Genomic DNA, 12,233 nt, shown 5'->3' with positions numbered 1-12,233 from the left:
TAGGGTGTTTGTATATCCTTCCTATAGGTCAGACACTGTAACCTAAGAAAAGCAACTATTCTCATCGCTGAACCAACCACATACTAGACCCACCCACGTACTTCCGTGGACTTCTAACCACTCATTTATATTCCCTTCTACCTCCCACACTATAACCTCTGTTATGGTCATCTCAAAGAACGAAAGAGGAAATGGCTCCAGCAGGAAAATGGGTCATGAAAGGTATGAAAAGATTCAAAGTTTCCATTTCTACCAGGATGGGGAAAAAAAGCAATGAGCATGGATTTCTTGGAAGAGATAAATTTAGAGATGTCTTTATTCCTCCTTCGCCTCGGGATTAAATTCATCCTGCACACAGCTCTAATAGGGTCGTCTCTTGGAAGCCTATTACAACTCCCAGTATGTTATAGTTGCCCTCTGTCCTATACAACTCTCTTTAACTATTCGGCTGGTATTTATTGAGGCACAGTCCTTGGTTCTAGGGATAGAGGGTGGAAAAAGGCCAGATAATCTAGCATTATCACATTGCTGTGAAACTCAGTGGTTATGTGTCCTTTGTCTCCCACCCTCTCTTCCGATGACAACGAGTCCTTGTCATGCTGAAGGCAGACATAGAATCATCTTCGTATTTGTATACGCGGGGCCTGAACTGGAATGTAGATGACACACGTTAGTTCTCTTCATTCCTTCTCCTTCTCCTGCCACCTCCTGAAGGTCGCAATTGCCCTAAGCCCAGATGCTGACCTCATCCTGCGCTTTCTGATGTGGCAAATGGACGTTTTCAAGTTACAGTCTCCCGGAGGTGGAAAGGCCAGTTGTCCCTTAACCTCAATGAGTCAATGTTTGCTGCAGCCATGAGTCGAGTCACGAGTATCTGGTTGTGTTTGACAGGTCCTTGACTCACTGACCATTCTTGGCATTCGTTTGCAAGCTGAACTATAATTCTGTGTCTTCCGGTGTAGTTTAGTAGCCCCAATTTAATAACTTCCGACCTCAGTTAAGTGCAAGATTTACATTCCAATGTACTGGATTCAGGAACTCTTCCCCCGCCCTCTTCCCTTGAGCATATATGCTGCCAACGCGGAGGGCACCTCACTCATGCGACAGGTCGCCAGGCCTTTGGGACTTTAGGAATACTGATACATCTTCATCCTTTTGTCTTCTGAAGGGTGGGGGCGAAAATTAGGTGTCCCTTTAAGAGAGTTCGCGCTTCTTAAAAGGGCTAACACATAGGCGGCAGCCAAGTCTCGCGAAAACTGCAGCCACCAGCGACGTCTCGCGATGTTTGGCCCGGCAAAAGGTGGCCATTTTGGAGTCCCCCCGGCGGCTGGTTGCCCCGGCGGCGTCTGCCATCCTGCTGCCGGGACCAAAGCTGGCCCCACGGGCGCCTGGCCTGTGGGCGGCCGGACCGACGCGATGTGGCGGCTCCGCTGCAAGGCCAAGGATGGCACCCATGTTTTGCAGGCGTTGTCCAGCAGGACCCGGGTGCGGGAACTGCAGGGCCAAATTGCCGCGATCACCGGGATCGCCCCCGGCTGTCAGCGGATCCTCGTCGGATACCCGCCCGAGTGCCTGGATCTCAGCAACGGGGAGACCGTTCTGGAGGATTTGCCCATCCAGTCAGGTACGAGAATCGAGGCTGGGGCCCCGGGGAGCCCTGGGAGGAGGGAGGCGGGCGAGAGGGACCGCAGAGGCGAGGCGAGGCGGCGGGGGGCCAGCTCGTGCTTCGGGGACACGGGGCAGGATGGATTCAAGCGCAGAGGACCGCGACGCGGGCCGAGGCAAGTGTCTCGCAACTCCTTGACTTGCCGTATGGTGGAAAGAGACAGGGAGGTCCCCAACGTCTGCGAGAAGCCACAAAGCCCGGAGTCGCGGCTTCCTCAGCCTGCTTTCTGCTCTACCTTGAACACATCGCATTGCTTTTGGCTTCCCTCGGCGTCCACAAAAGTATAAAAGAGTAGGACGTACTTTCTCTGTCCTGACGGTTCCTTTTCCCTCTTTCGCTGAAAGGAGATAGCAGATCTGTAGGATGCAGAACACTTTGCTTTCTTCCTTTCCTGGTGTTTGCAATCACCTTCATGTAGTCTAGCTTGGACAAGTGTAATTTTAGAGTTTGCTTGTACACGTCCACTCAAGGCCCTTTCACGTTCTAAGCAGTAGTTCTGTCCAATATTAAAACTTCCAACAGCAATACTGATAATTAAAAGCGTTGCCGCTGTTTATTATCAGGGATCCTGTAAACACTAAACAGGCTAGATTAGCTTCCGAAGGAGGAGAACCCCCTAGTGGCTTAGTCTATGGTGAACACCTTGTGGAAGATTTGTGCTTTTTAAATACAGAGAGCAAGCATCAGGAAATTAGGGTGTTGAAATACATCTTTTTAAGTAAGTATAAAGGTGTATATAATCCAGGCCACTTCACAAAATTAGGAGGCAACCTGCAAGTGTTTTTTTTTTGCTCTTTGTTCTGTTTTGAACTTGATGAAGATTCAGTGAACAAAAAGTATTACTGGTCCCTAGTTTGCAAAGCTGTCATCTCCCTAGTCACCCCAGCTTATACTTTAACCCCTTCCGCTTGCAATTTACAGACGTGGCTAGTGAACACCCAGTTTCATCTATCATTTCTCTGCAGTTCTGGATTTGTTTTATTTTCAACAGGAGACATGCTGATTGTTGAAGAAGACCAAACCAGGCCCCAAACTTCACCTGCTTTTACAAAATATGGTGCTCCTAGTTACGTCAGGGAAACCTTGCCTGTGCTTACCAGAACCACGGTCCCGGCAGACAACTCTTGCCTGTTTACCAGTGTGTACTATGTTGTTGAAGGTGGAGTCTTGAATCCAGCTTGTGCCCCTGAGATGAGACGCCTCATAGCACAAATTGTAGCAAGTGATCCAGACTTCTATAGCGAGGCAATCCTGGGAAAAACCAATCAGGAGTACTGTGAATGGATCAAAAGGGATGATACTTGGGGAGGAGCGATTGAGATATCAATTCTGTCTAAATTTTATCAATGTGAAATATGTGTAGTGGATACGCAGACAGTAAGAATTGATCGTTTTGGGGAAGATGCGGGCTATACCAAAAGGGTGCTGCTTATTTATGACGGCATCCACTATGATCCGCTGCAGCGTAATTTTCCTGACCCAGACACCCCTCCGCTGACCATTTTCTCCTCTAATGATGATATTGTTCTTGTACAAGCACTGGAATTAGCCGATGAAGCTAAAAGAAAGAGACAGTTTACTGATGTAAACCGCTTCACCCTGAGATGCATGGTATGTCAGAAGGGATTAACTGGACAAGCGGAAGCAAGGGAACATGCCAAGGAGACAGGCCATACCAACTTTGGAGAAGTGTGATCTATGCACAATGAGGATTGAAGCCTACTACCTCACAGATCCAGAAGGTTCTGAGTTTTCAAATAAGCTATTCGTAATCCTAAAGAACAAAGGACACAATGCTTGAACCATTCTTTTAACTTAAAACCACTAAGACACTGAAATTCCTTGTTAAGATTAAAATTAGTGTGCAAGTTTACAGATGTGTGTCTACAGTGGTGATACGGGCCCTCTTTCTGCTGTGGTGACAGAATAGATGGTCCTTGCTACCTATTGACACTAACCTGAAAATTGAATTTTAGTATTATAAACTAGCATCCAGCAGCATTAACTTGTAGAAGAAAACAGCTTCATATTTTGGGTAATGCTGAAGGCGTCATGTGAGATGTGAGGCCAATGGACGTAAACCACAGTGTCTCCAGTAACTGAGCCCTTTTAAAAACTGAGTGAATTAATAATTTCTAAATTATGCATTGATTCCTCAAATGAAGATACTCAGAATTGTCAAACTGATTTTATATTGCAATTTGGTAGACTTTATAAATGTGTACTTAACCAGTTATAAGTACATAACAAGCAATTTTTACAGGAATGAGTCTATTCCTTGAGAATGTTACCTAAAACAGGAACTAATCGTGCCCAATTTAAGATTTCTAGTATATAAAAGTAGAATGTATGAGGACAAAGGTGCCTGAGCAGCTTACTAAAGCTTTAAAAGACCATTGGCGTCGTGTTTTAATGCAATTAATTTTTCAATGTTTGTCATATTGGATAAAATTTTTAAATTAAGCAGGGTATTTTTTTTAATTAAAATTTGCTTGATTTTTGGTTTTTGGGTTTTTTTTTACACAAAGATTTGGAGGGATTTAGTTTCCTCAGCTTTTTGTTAAGACCACTTCTTCCAACTCCTAAAAAAAAAAAAAAACTTTATCTAAAGTGATGGATGATGTTATGCTTTGGTTTGGTTTTTATGAGATCTTTTGTTTACCTAAACAGTATTTGTTTTCTTTTTAGCCTTATCCCACCGATAGCGCTCTTTTGAATAATTTTGTGTTTCTGCAAATTAGCACTTTGCTTACCCACAGTCTTTTACTTGGACTTTTGAAGAATTTTAAAGTAATTGGGATAATAATATTGAATGAATTTGTTTCACTTCCAAAATATGACAGTTTTTAATCCTTGCCTTATCTGAGTACCTTCTTCCTAATATTAGATATGTATCCTTTTGCTTGGTGGGCTAATCCTTAAGAGACACCCCCTAAAACTTAGCTTTACTATGACATCTTCCAGATAAAAGTTTTCTACCTCTTTTCTTAATTCTTCTGATGATCAGGGATGCTCAGTGATAATTTGTTATGTATTATCTCACATAATATGAAGAGGCTTAAAGTTGTGAGGTTTTGTTATATTGGTTTCATTTTTTATTAAGTATCTCACTTAGAAAACCAATGGCATACTTTAAAACACTTGAATCTCTTTCACCATATCTTCTTGACAAATGTTACAGAATGATTGAGATTGCCTTTAGCACTTTCACGTGTTGGAAGTAGCCATATAAAATTAAGGAATGTGTAAACAATTTAGGCATAAAGTATGCTTGAAATTATTAATTAGATGACAGTTTTGACTACCTTTTGTGTGAATAGCTGCTTTAGGCATAAGTTATTATGGTCAGTATAATTTAAAAAGTGTTTAATTTTCTATTTTACTGAGCCTTAAAAATAGCACTTGTGAGTTTGTGCTACTTAATGTTTGGCAATCATAATATATACAAATGAGTATGATTGAACATTTCTTGGTACCTGTCTGTCCTCTGGTCTAAAAGGCTTTTGTACCTCTTAATCTCCCCAGAAAATATGAAATTTAAAATTGTCAGTTAAAAGCATACCACTGGGTAACATCCATCAAATTGTTTACCTTCCTTTCTTAGGTATTCAGGAGCCAAACTTGACATTTGCTAACTGGAATTTTAGAGAAGTTTATTCATGCAACAAATATTTATTGAGTAACTTATCATGTACCAGGCATCTACTGATGTGTTTCCCAACGTAAATGTCTGTCACTTTAAAATTGAGTATCTATTGGGTTACTTTAACAAATGGAAAGAAATAGAACCTGATATTTTATGAAATTAAACCCCTCCATTTTAAGTATTTTTGTCTATAGATTTAAGCTTATATTTTTATTGCCAGTGTCAAGTATTTATTCAGGGGATCATATTTTATTCTAGTTTACCTGGTATCTAGGTTGTCAATTCACCAGTTGGAAACTGATAGTGAAATCGCTCTGATAATGGCTTTTTAAATTAATCAGCTTCTGAATTCAGCATTAGGACTTCAAAGTCATGTTTTGATCATGGAAAATTCAAAATTGCAGGTTGTTTGATTAATTATTGAGAATTAAAAACCTAAACTTGTGCTCATTCTAAGCTTGTTTATGAGCCTCACATAATTTAAAGATTTTTTTAACTGCACTTTTTAAACTCCTGAAATGATTTTCTAATGTGTAAATTCTAATCTTGAAAATTTTGAAAACCTATGGATTTAGTACTTGCAGTGGGATTAAAAGACACCTTTTTTCTTAAATTTGCGCTTGAGCAGAATGAAACCTTTCTTCCTAGTTATTGGCTTTGACTGCCATTCAAGAATAGTTTTTAAATTAAAATTAGATAGTTTAGTGGCAGAATGAATGAAGCTTGTGCTTCCACACCCCTCACTCCTTTTCAGAACTCTTTCCTGTACTCCCCTTTGGATTTAAAAATTAGATGTAGGGCTATTAAGATGCACTTTTTAGATAGAGTGATTTCAGAAATTAAAATTATATCCCTGGGAACGTGTGATGTGATAGCCATATGAAGACACCAGTGAGATACATTTTCTGTTAATGGTTCATGGTTGATTTTTTCATTGTTTCCCATGAATGACAGATGGGCACAGTCAAGTGGTACCCTTGAAAGATGGCAGCTGGCCAGTTTGACCTTGCTGGCAAAAACTAATGCAGTCATGTCACTTGATTATTCCATGAAGTTCAAGTCCCTGCAAAATCATAATCAGGAATGAATTAACATTATCTATTTATACATATCCCTAAGTGCCCATCCTTAACTTGCTTATCTTACATATTTTTTTCTATTTTATGTAGGCTTTAAAACACGGATGTTGCACGTTGCCCTAGCTAAACATAGTTTTCTATGTCTTTTTAAAAAAAAAAAAAAAATAGAATGGGGAGTATGCAAGATTAGCAGCAGTGATTTACAAATCAGGTGGCCTTCCTAAACTTTCATATATTAAGATTTATGTTCTTTCATGTGTTGAGATGCACATTTGTTATCATTTGCAGCACTTTAAAAAAATATGAAATAAAAGTTTACATGTTAGCCCTCTCCGGGGATCTCATTAAAGACATTAAAATATAATTCTTGAACTGCCAACAATCAGCTCTTTATAACAATTAGCATCAGTGTACAGTGTATCCAGTTGTACAGCATTCTGGTGTTCTGGTAACAGCACTAAATTTCAGTAACTGAGGAGCAGGCTCTGGGCCCGTAGTCTTCAAAATGTTACCTATTTCTATTCGATTATTCTTTATCATTCATTGTACAGTGCAGTATTCAAATTTGTCCTTGTAGCACAAAGATGACTGTAACAACTGAAAAGATTGGATTCTTAAAACTTCATTTGTTTCTAAGCAAACTTAATTTAAGGGAACTGGTTTTTGAGTCAGAGGCCTTAAAAGTGTCATATGTAAACAACATGAATTTTAAGACTAAAGTGAAACACTTGATTTGAATAAGCTAGTTTATTAGTTTAAAGATTTTTTTTTTACTAACAGTATAATATTTCAGTACGTTTCATCCAACTTAGAACATAATTCTTCCCTGTTTGTGAGAAAGGGTTTTTGGGTTTTTTTCCTTCTCCAAAAATTAGCTGGTATTTTGTTCACAGTGCTTAGAATATTTGACTGAAGAAATTATTACATTGGTACTGAATTATGGGGTGCTGATTTAGGTCTTGGTACATATGAATTTAAAGGAGATCAATAACCCTCCCATACTATTTTAGAATGGAGGGAGAAAGGGGCAGGAAGATAAAGTACCTTAAAAAGAAGAGATCCTCAAATGGATGCATTCCTAGTCAGGAATTATGCTTTTGGGAAAGTTTTTCAAGCAATGCTTTTGTGTCACCTTAATCCTTCTCTACCATTTCTTGGCATAGAATGTAGCAGGGTCATAACTGAAAAGTTAGTTATTAAAATATAAAACCATGAATATAAGCATTTTGGTCCGATGCCTTTTTATACCTGTTTTTAAAGTACAAACTTACAACTAGTTTAGAGATAGTGAAGATATGATTTGGTTAAGTTGTAAGGTTAAAAAAAAATGTAACCTAAGAAAGCTTTAGAGTTTCTACTGCCTGACTTTATAACTGATAGAGGCTATGTAGTTATTTGTAGCCCATAGTTACTTAAAGGACCCAGTTCTTGTCAGTTTTCCAGTTCACCTTGGTGCCATTCAGGACTCAAGTTGTTTACAGGAAATATAATTTCCTTAGCAAAAAGTAATTTTTCCTTTAAAAAGGTATTGAAATAGAAAATAAACATGGATAGTTTGTCAGTGGTATAGAGAATAACAATAGTCCTATATTTCTTGTGTTAATGCAGTAGATGAGGAATTCCTGAAGCAAAAAGAAAACCACAAGACTATCAAATTTAGAGTTTTTGACCATGACTTGAAAAAGCACTAGGGCAGGGCAAAACAGAACATTGTTCTGTTTTTCTTAGAATAAGAAAATGTTTTGTCTTAAGATGGACAGTGTTTTCTTGTTTTAAAAATGTTCTTTTGTCCGTTCGCCAGCATTTGTTCCCACAGTTAATGTCCTGCTGCTACCTGGGAGATGTCCAGTTTCACTTTGTACAACTCTTACGTGATGTTGCCATTGTCATTAAGATGCATTGATTTTATTTATGAGGTGTATGATTTTAAATATCCAAATGCTGTGTGAAATGACTTGTTTGAAAGGAATAAATGAAATGAAACTATTGTTGTCTGAGCATATTTTGGGGTGAGGGCAGAGGGCCCGTGGTGAACAGCTGCTACACTCAAATTACATGTTATCAAAAGCTAATAGACCACCGCTTTGATCTGTGTTCCAAAATCTGCCAAATCTCACTCTGTAAGTGGAGTCTTAATGACTGACAGGAGAAACTATAATGTTTCTTCTTTTTAACACCAGAGGGCGTTTGAAATTTTTCCTTCCTTGACTCCAAATTTTCTGGTATGCAGTCAGCTCTTGAAAGTTTTAACTCCATGTCTGTTGCTGACCAATTGTCAAACTGGGAAGGTTGAATGTTCCCTTTAGTTTGTAGGAGAGCTGTGTGAACTTAGATCTATTTGTAAACTGCAACATCTATCTGGGAGAATTTAATCTGAGAATGTCAGCATTTAAACTTTTATTTGAAACAGCACTGAAATTGCTAGAATTGGCCAGTTTAGGCTCTAACTAAATTGAACTACTTTTCCTTCCCTTCTCAATGAAAGCTTTAAAATTATGGAAGTGGAACCATAATGCATAATATTAATCAATTTGTATACCAGAACAGACTATATCTTTGGGGTCAGCATAAATCCAGCTTAAATCAAGAGGAGCTTTATATTAAAAGGTTTGTAAGGAGCCTCATGGTCTGTGGTGGTAGCTGGTTGAACAATTAAATACCCAAAGTGTGTTTATCACATAACCTGGGAACTTGTCAGAAATGCAAATTCTCAGAAAGCAGAAATAAATGAGGCCAACAATGTAGTTTGAAAAGCCCTCCAGGTGATTCTGATCTTTGATAAAGCTTAAGAACCACAACTATAACCTTGGTTGTTTATCAACTGGGAGAGACCTCAGTGGCTTATGTCAGGCCTATGTCCTTGGCCTCATGCAATCCATTTTCACCCACTAAAGACAGTTATTACATTTACAGGTAACTCCAAGATTGAATACTGTCAAATGAGGTCCTGCTCTTACATTCTAAACCAATCCATTATGTGAGTCCAGCATGGGGAAAACCTAGCTTTATAGTAGATTTGATAGATAACAATCGTACCTAACTATAATTCTGATCCCAACAGGGTGATAGAACTTGGGCTGCAGAAATGATTGCATTTTAATAGTTAAAAGATCTAGAAAAAAGGAAGCAATAGTGTTAATGTACTCTGCTTTAATCACATTGCATTGGGGTTTGAATAAGGTTTTTACATGTAAAACATGAAAAACTAAAGTTTGATAACTGTTATGTGGTAGCTGAAGGAACTGGAGATGTTTACCTGAAGAGAAAATGGATTTCAGAATGATGTGATAGCTAACTTCAACTTTTGGGAAGCATGTCAAAGATGAATAGATTTATTTTCTGAGGCTCTAGAGGAAACAACTTAGATCAATAAGGGATGAATATTGCAAAGTAAAATTTACCTTAGAAAACCTTTAACAAATAGAAAAGGATGCTTTAATATTAAAGCTCAAGTATTGTTATGTAGCCCCCTATGTTGTAAAAAACAAAGCTAGAAGTCATTAAGACCCTGATATCTTGAAAATTTTGTTTCAAATGCTAGTTATGAATAGATAATTACAAAAAGAACTTCCCTAGGGGGAAAAACAGCTTTTTGTTTTGTTTTTCTTTTCATTACCACCCCGCTAGTGTTTAGAAAGGAGTAAAGCAGAGGTTGCAAAACAGGACTTCCATATTTGGTAGTAGTATATACAATGCTTATTATATCTCGAAGCCTAAAATGAGATTCAAGAATAGAAAAGCAGGCATCTCAGATACTTTTTCTATTCTAAAACATTTGTTCTGACTTGGATTGTCTTTGTCTCTTGTGTTTATAGATTTTGAGGGTCTTTATCAGATGAAATCAAGTGCCAGGTTACCATGAATATACTTTCCTAAGCTCACTAAAACTTTCTGATTCCCCTATGGTGAGTTAAATTTTTTTTAAAGAATCAAGAATTATCTCTTTGCTTTAGTAACTGCCTCTCTCTTCACTGCTTCTCTGCCCTTCTGTACTTCTAACATTTCCTTCTGTACACTGAGAGTTTTCTGATCTTACTCCCATGGCATTTCTCTGTATTCAATTGAAGGGCCTCATTATTGAATCTTAAGATATTAGAGCAAGTGTCACAGTGAATTGGCCATTTCAAAAACCCTAAAGATGGCCCTCTTGAATAATTGCAGTAGGCTAAAAGCTATTCATTTGTAGTTGAACCTTACTCAGGTGTTAACTTCAAACAATGCTGAAGTTAAATACAAAATACAATACTTCTGATAACCTCTTACCTGGATCATAAAATAGAGTATATAGACATCACCATAACTTAATAAGTTCAACACACCTAGTCCCCACCTGAGTGCTGGAAGAGTTTATGCTCACTCCTGGGGTGCAGCTCCTTAAGACACCAATCTACAGTGAATGTGGCTCACTAAGTCCCATCCATTGGTGGATACTGGACTCTAATCTCTGATCCCCTGCTTCTGTGAAGCTGTCAGGAACACCCCCTGGCATCTCATCCACCATTCTGGAATAGAAGAATGTCTCCAGTGGATAAGGGGCCCCAAATATTCACCCAACCTCTGTCCTCATTCTGATCCATGTCTGGCAAGTCTTCAAATTGTTCACTAAATTTCTGGCTCTCTACTGCTTCAAGGAGGATGTGTCAGAATTGCCTAGTCCAACATTACTGGAAATGGAAGCCCTCGGCAATACTTTCTTATGAAAATCAAGAAACTACCACCATAAATTATGTTTAAAAGGATATGGAAATATCAGGTATGAAGCAGATTATTTAGTAACATAATTTTCCATCAACAATGGGGGGAGGGGGATAGTAAGAATCTGTCAGTGCTTATTTAGATCTGTCCAGAAGGAAGAAGCACTTTATCAAGTAACCATGAATATTTCTAGCACAGTTCATTTCAGTACTGTTGGACATTTATATTGAATTAACTAGAAAATGTGTCCTTTATCATGGAATAGGAACCGTTTTTTAAACATTTATTTGGGTAATATTGAATATACTCAAAAGTAGACAGAAATATAAAAAGAATCTCCATGTATCTTCACCCAGTTCCAGGAGCTCTCATCCCCACGGCCACTGTGCATTCCAACTCCCAGTACACTTTCACCCCACTCATAGTATTTTAAATCAAATATTGGTCATTAAATCATGCCCTTCATAAATATTTCAGTATATATCTTTAAAGGATAAAGACTTCTTTGTAGTTTAATATAACAATGCCATTACCACACCTAAAAATAATAATTCCTAATTACCTATTATCTAGCAGTGTTTCAATTCCTATTATCTCAAAAATTGCGTTTTGTTTTTTTTTTTACTCTTTGTTTGAATCAGGATCTTGAAGTCATTCTTTTAAGATTTTTATTAAAATATAGCTAACATACAATCATATATTAGTTTCGGGTGTACAGCCTAGTTATTCAACATTCATATGCCTAAAGAAGTGATCACCATTATAAATCCATTAACCATCTGACACCATACCATGTTATCACAATGTTTTTTACAATATTCCCTATGTGTACATTATATCCTCATGACTTATTTGTTTTATACCTGGAAATTTGAACCTCTTATTCCCCTTTACCTTCTCCCTTTTTAAATTTATTAATTACATTTGACATTCAATATTATTTTATATTAATTTCAGGTGTACAGTATAGTGGTTAGACATTTGTATAATTTAAAAAGTGATCCCCCTGGGCCGGCCGAGTGGCGCGATGGTTAAGAACTCGCTTGGGATGCCAGAAGGCCCCGGTTCGGATCCCACATATGAGGGCCAGTGACACTGCCCTCTACAGCTAAGATGCTGAACAACAGCTCAACCTGGAGCTGGGCTG

The 12,233-nt window shown here is 38.3% G+C and overlaps 1 protein-coding gene across 1 annotated transcript in view; it reads left to right on the top strand.

Annotated features, from left to right (window-relative positions):
* Positions 1-116: 116 nt before the first annotated feature.
* CUNH1orf116 (chromosome unknown C1orf116 homolog) overlaps positions 117-12,233 on the top strand; it is a 57,001-nt gene continuing 44,884 nt past the window's right edge. The window contains exons 1-2 of the mRNA XM_019629146.1: positions 117-222; positions 1,465-1,624. Coding sequence (XP_019484691.1) covers positions 164-222; positions 1,465-1,624 — 219 coding nt within the window. The 5' untranslated portion in view covers positions 117-163. The remainder of the gene's footprint in view (positions 223-1,464; positions 1,625-12,233) is intronic.

Source organism: Hipposideros armiger, unplaced genomic scaffold (assembly GCF_001890085.2).
Source record: "Hipposideros armiger isolate ML-2016 unplaced genomic scaffold, ASM189008v1 scaffold_826, whole genome shotgun sequence".
NCBI lineage: Eukaryota > Metazoa > Chordata > Mammalia > Chiroptera > Hipposideridae > Hipposideros > Hipposideros armiger.
Note: the sequence above shows the minus strand (reverse complement) of the source record. Positions and strands in the feature narration are given on the sequence as shown.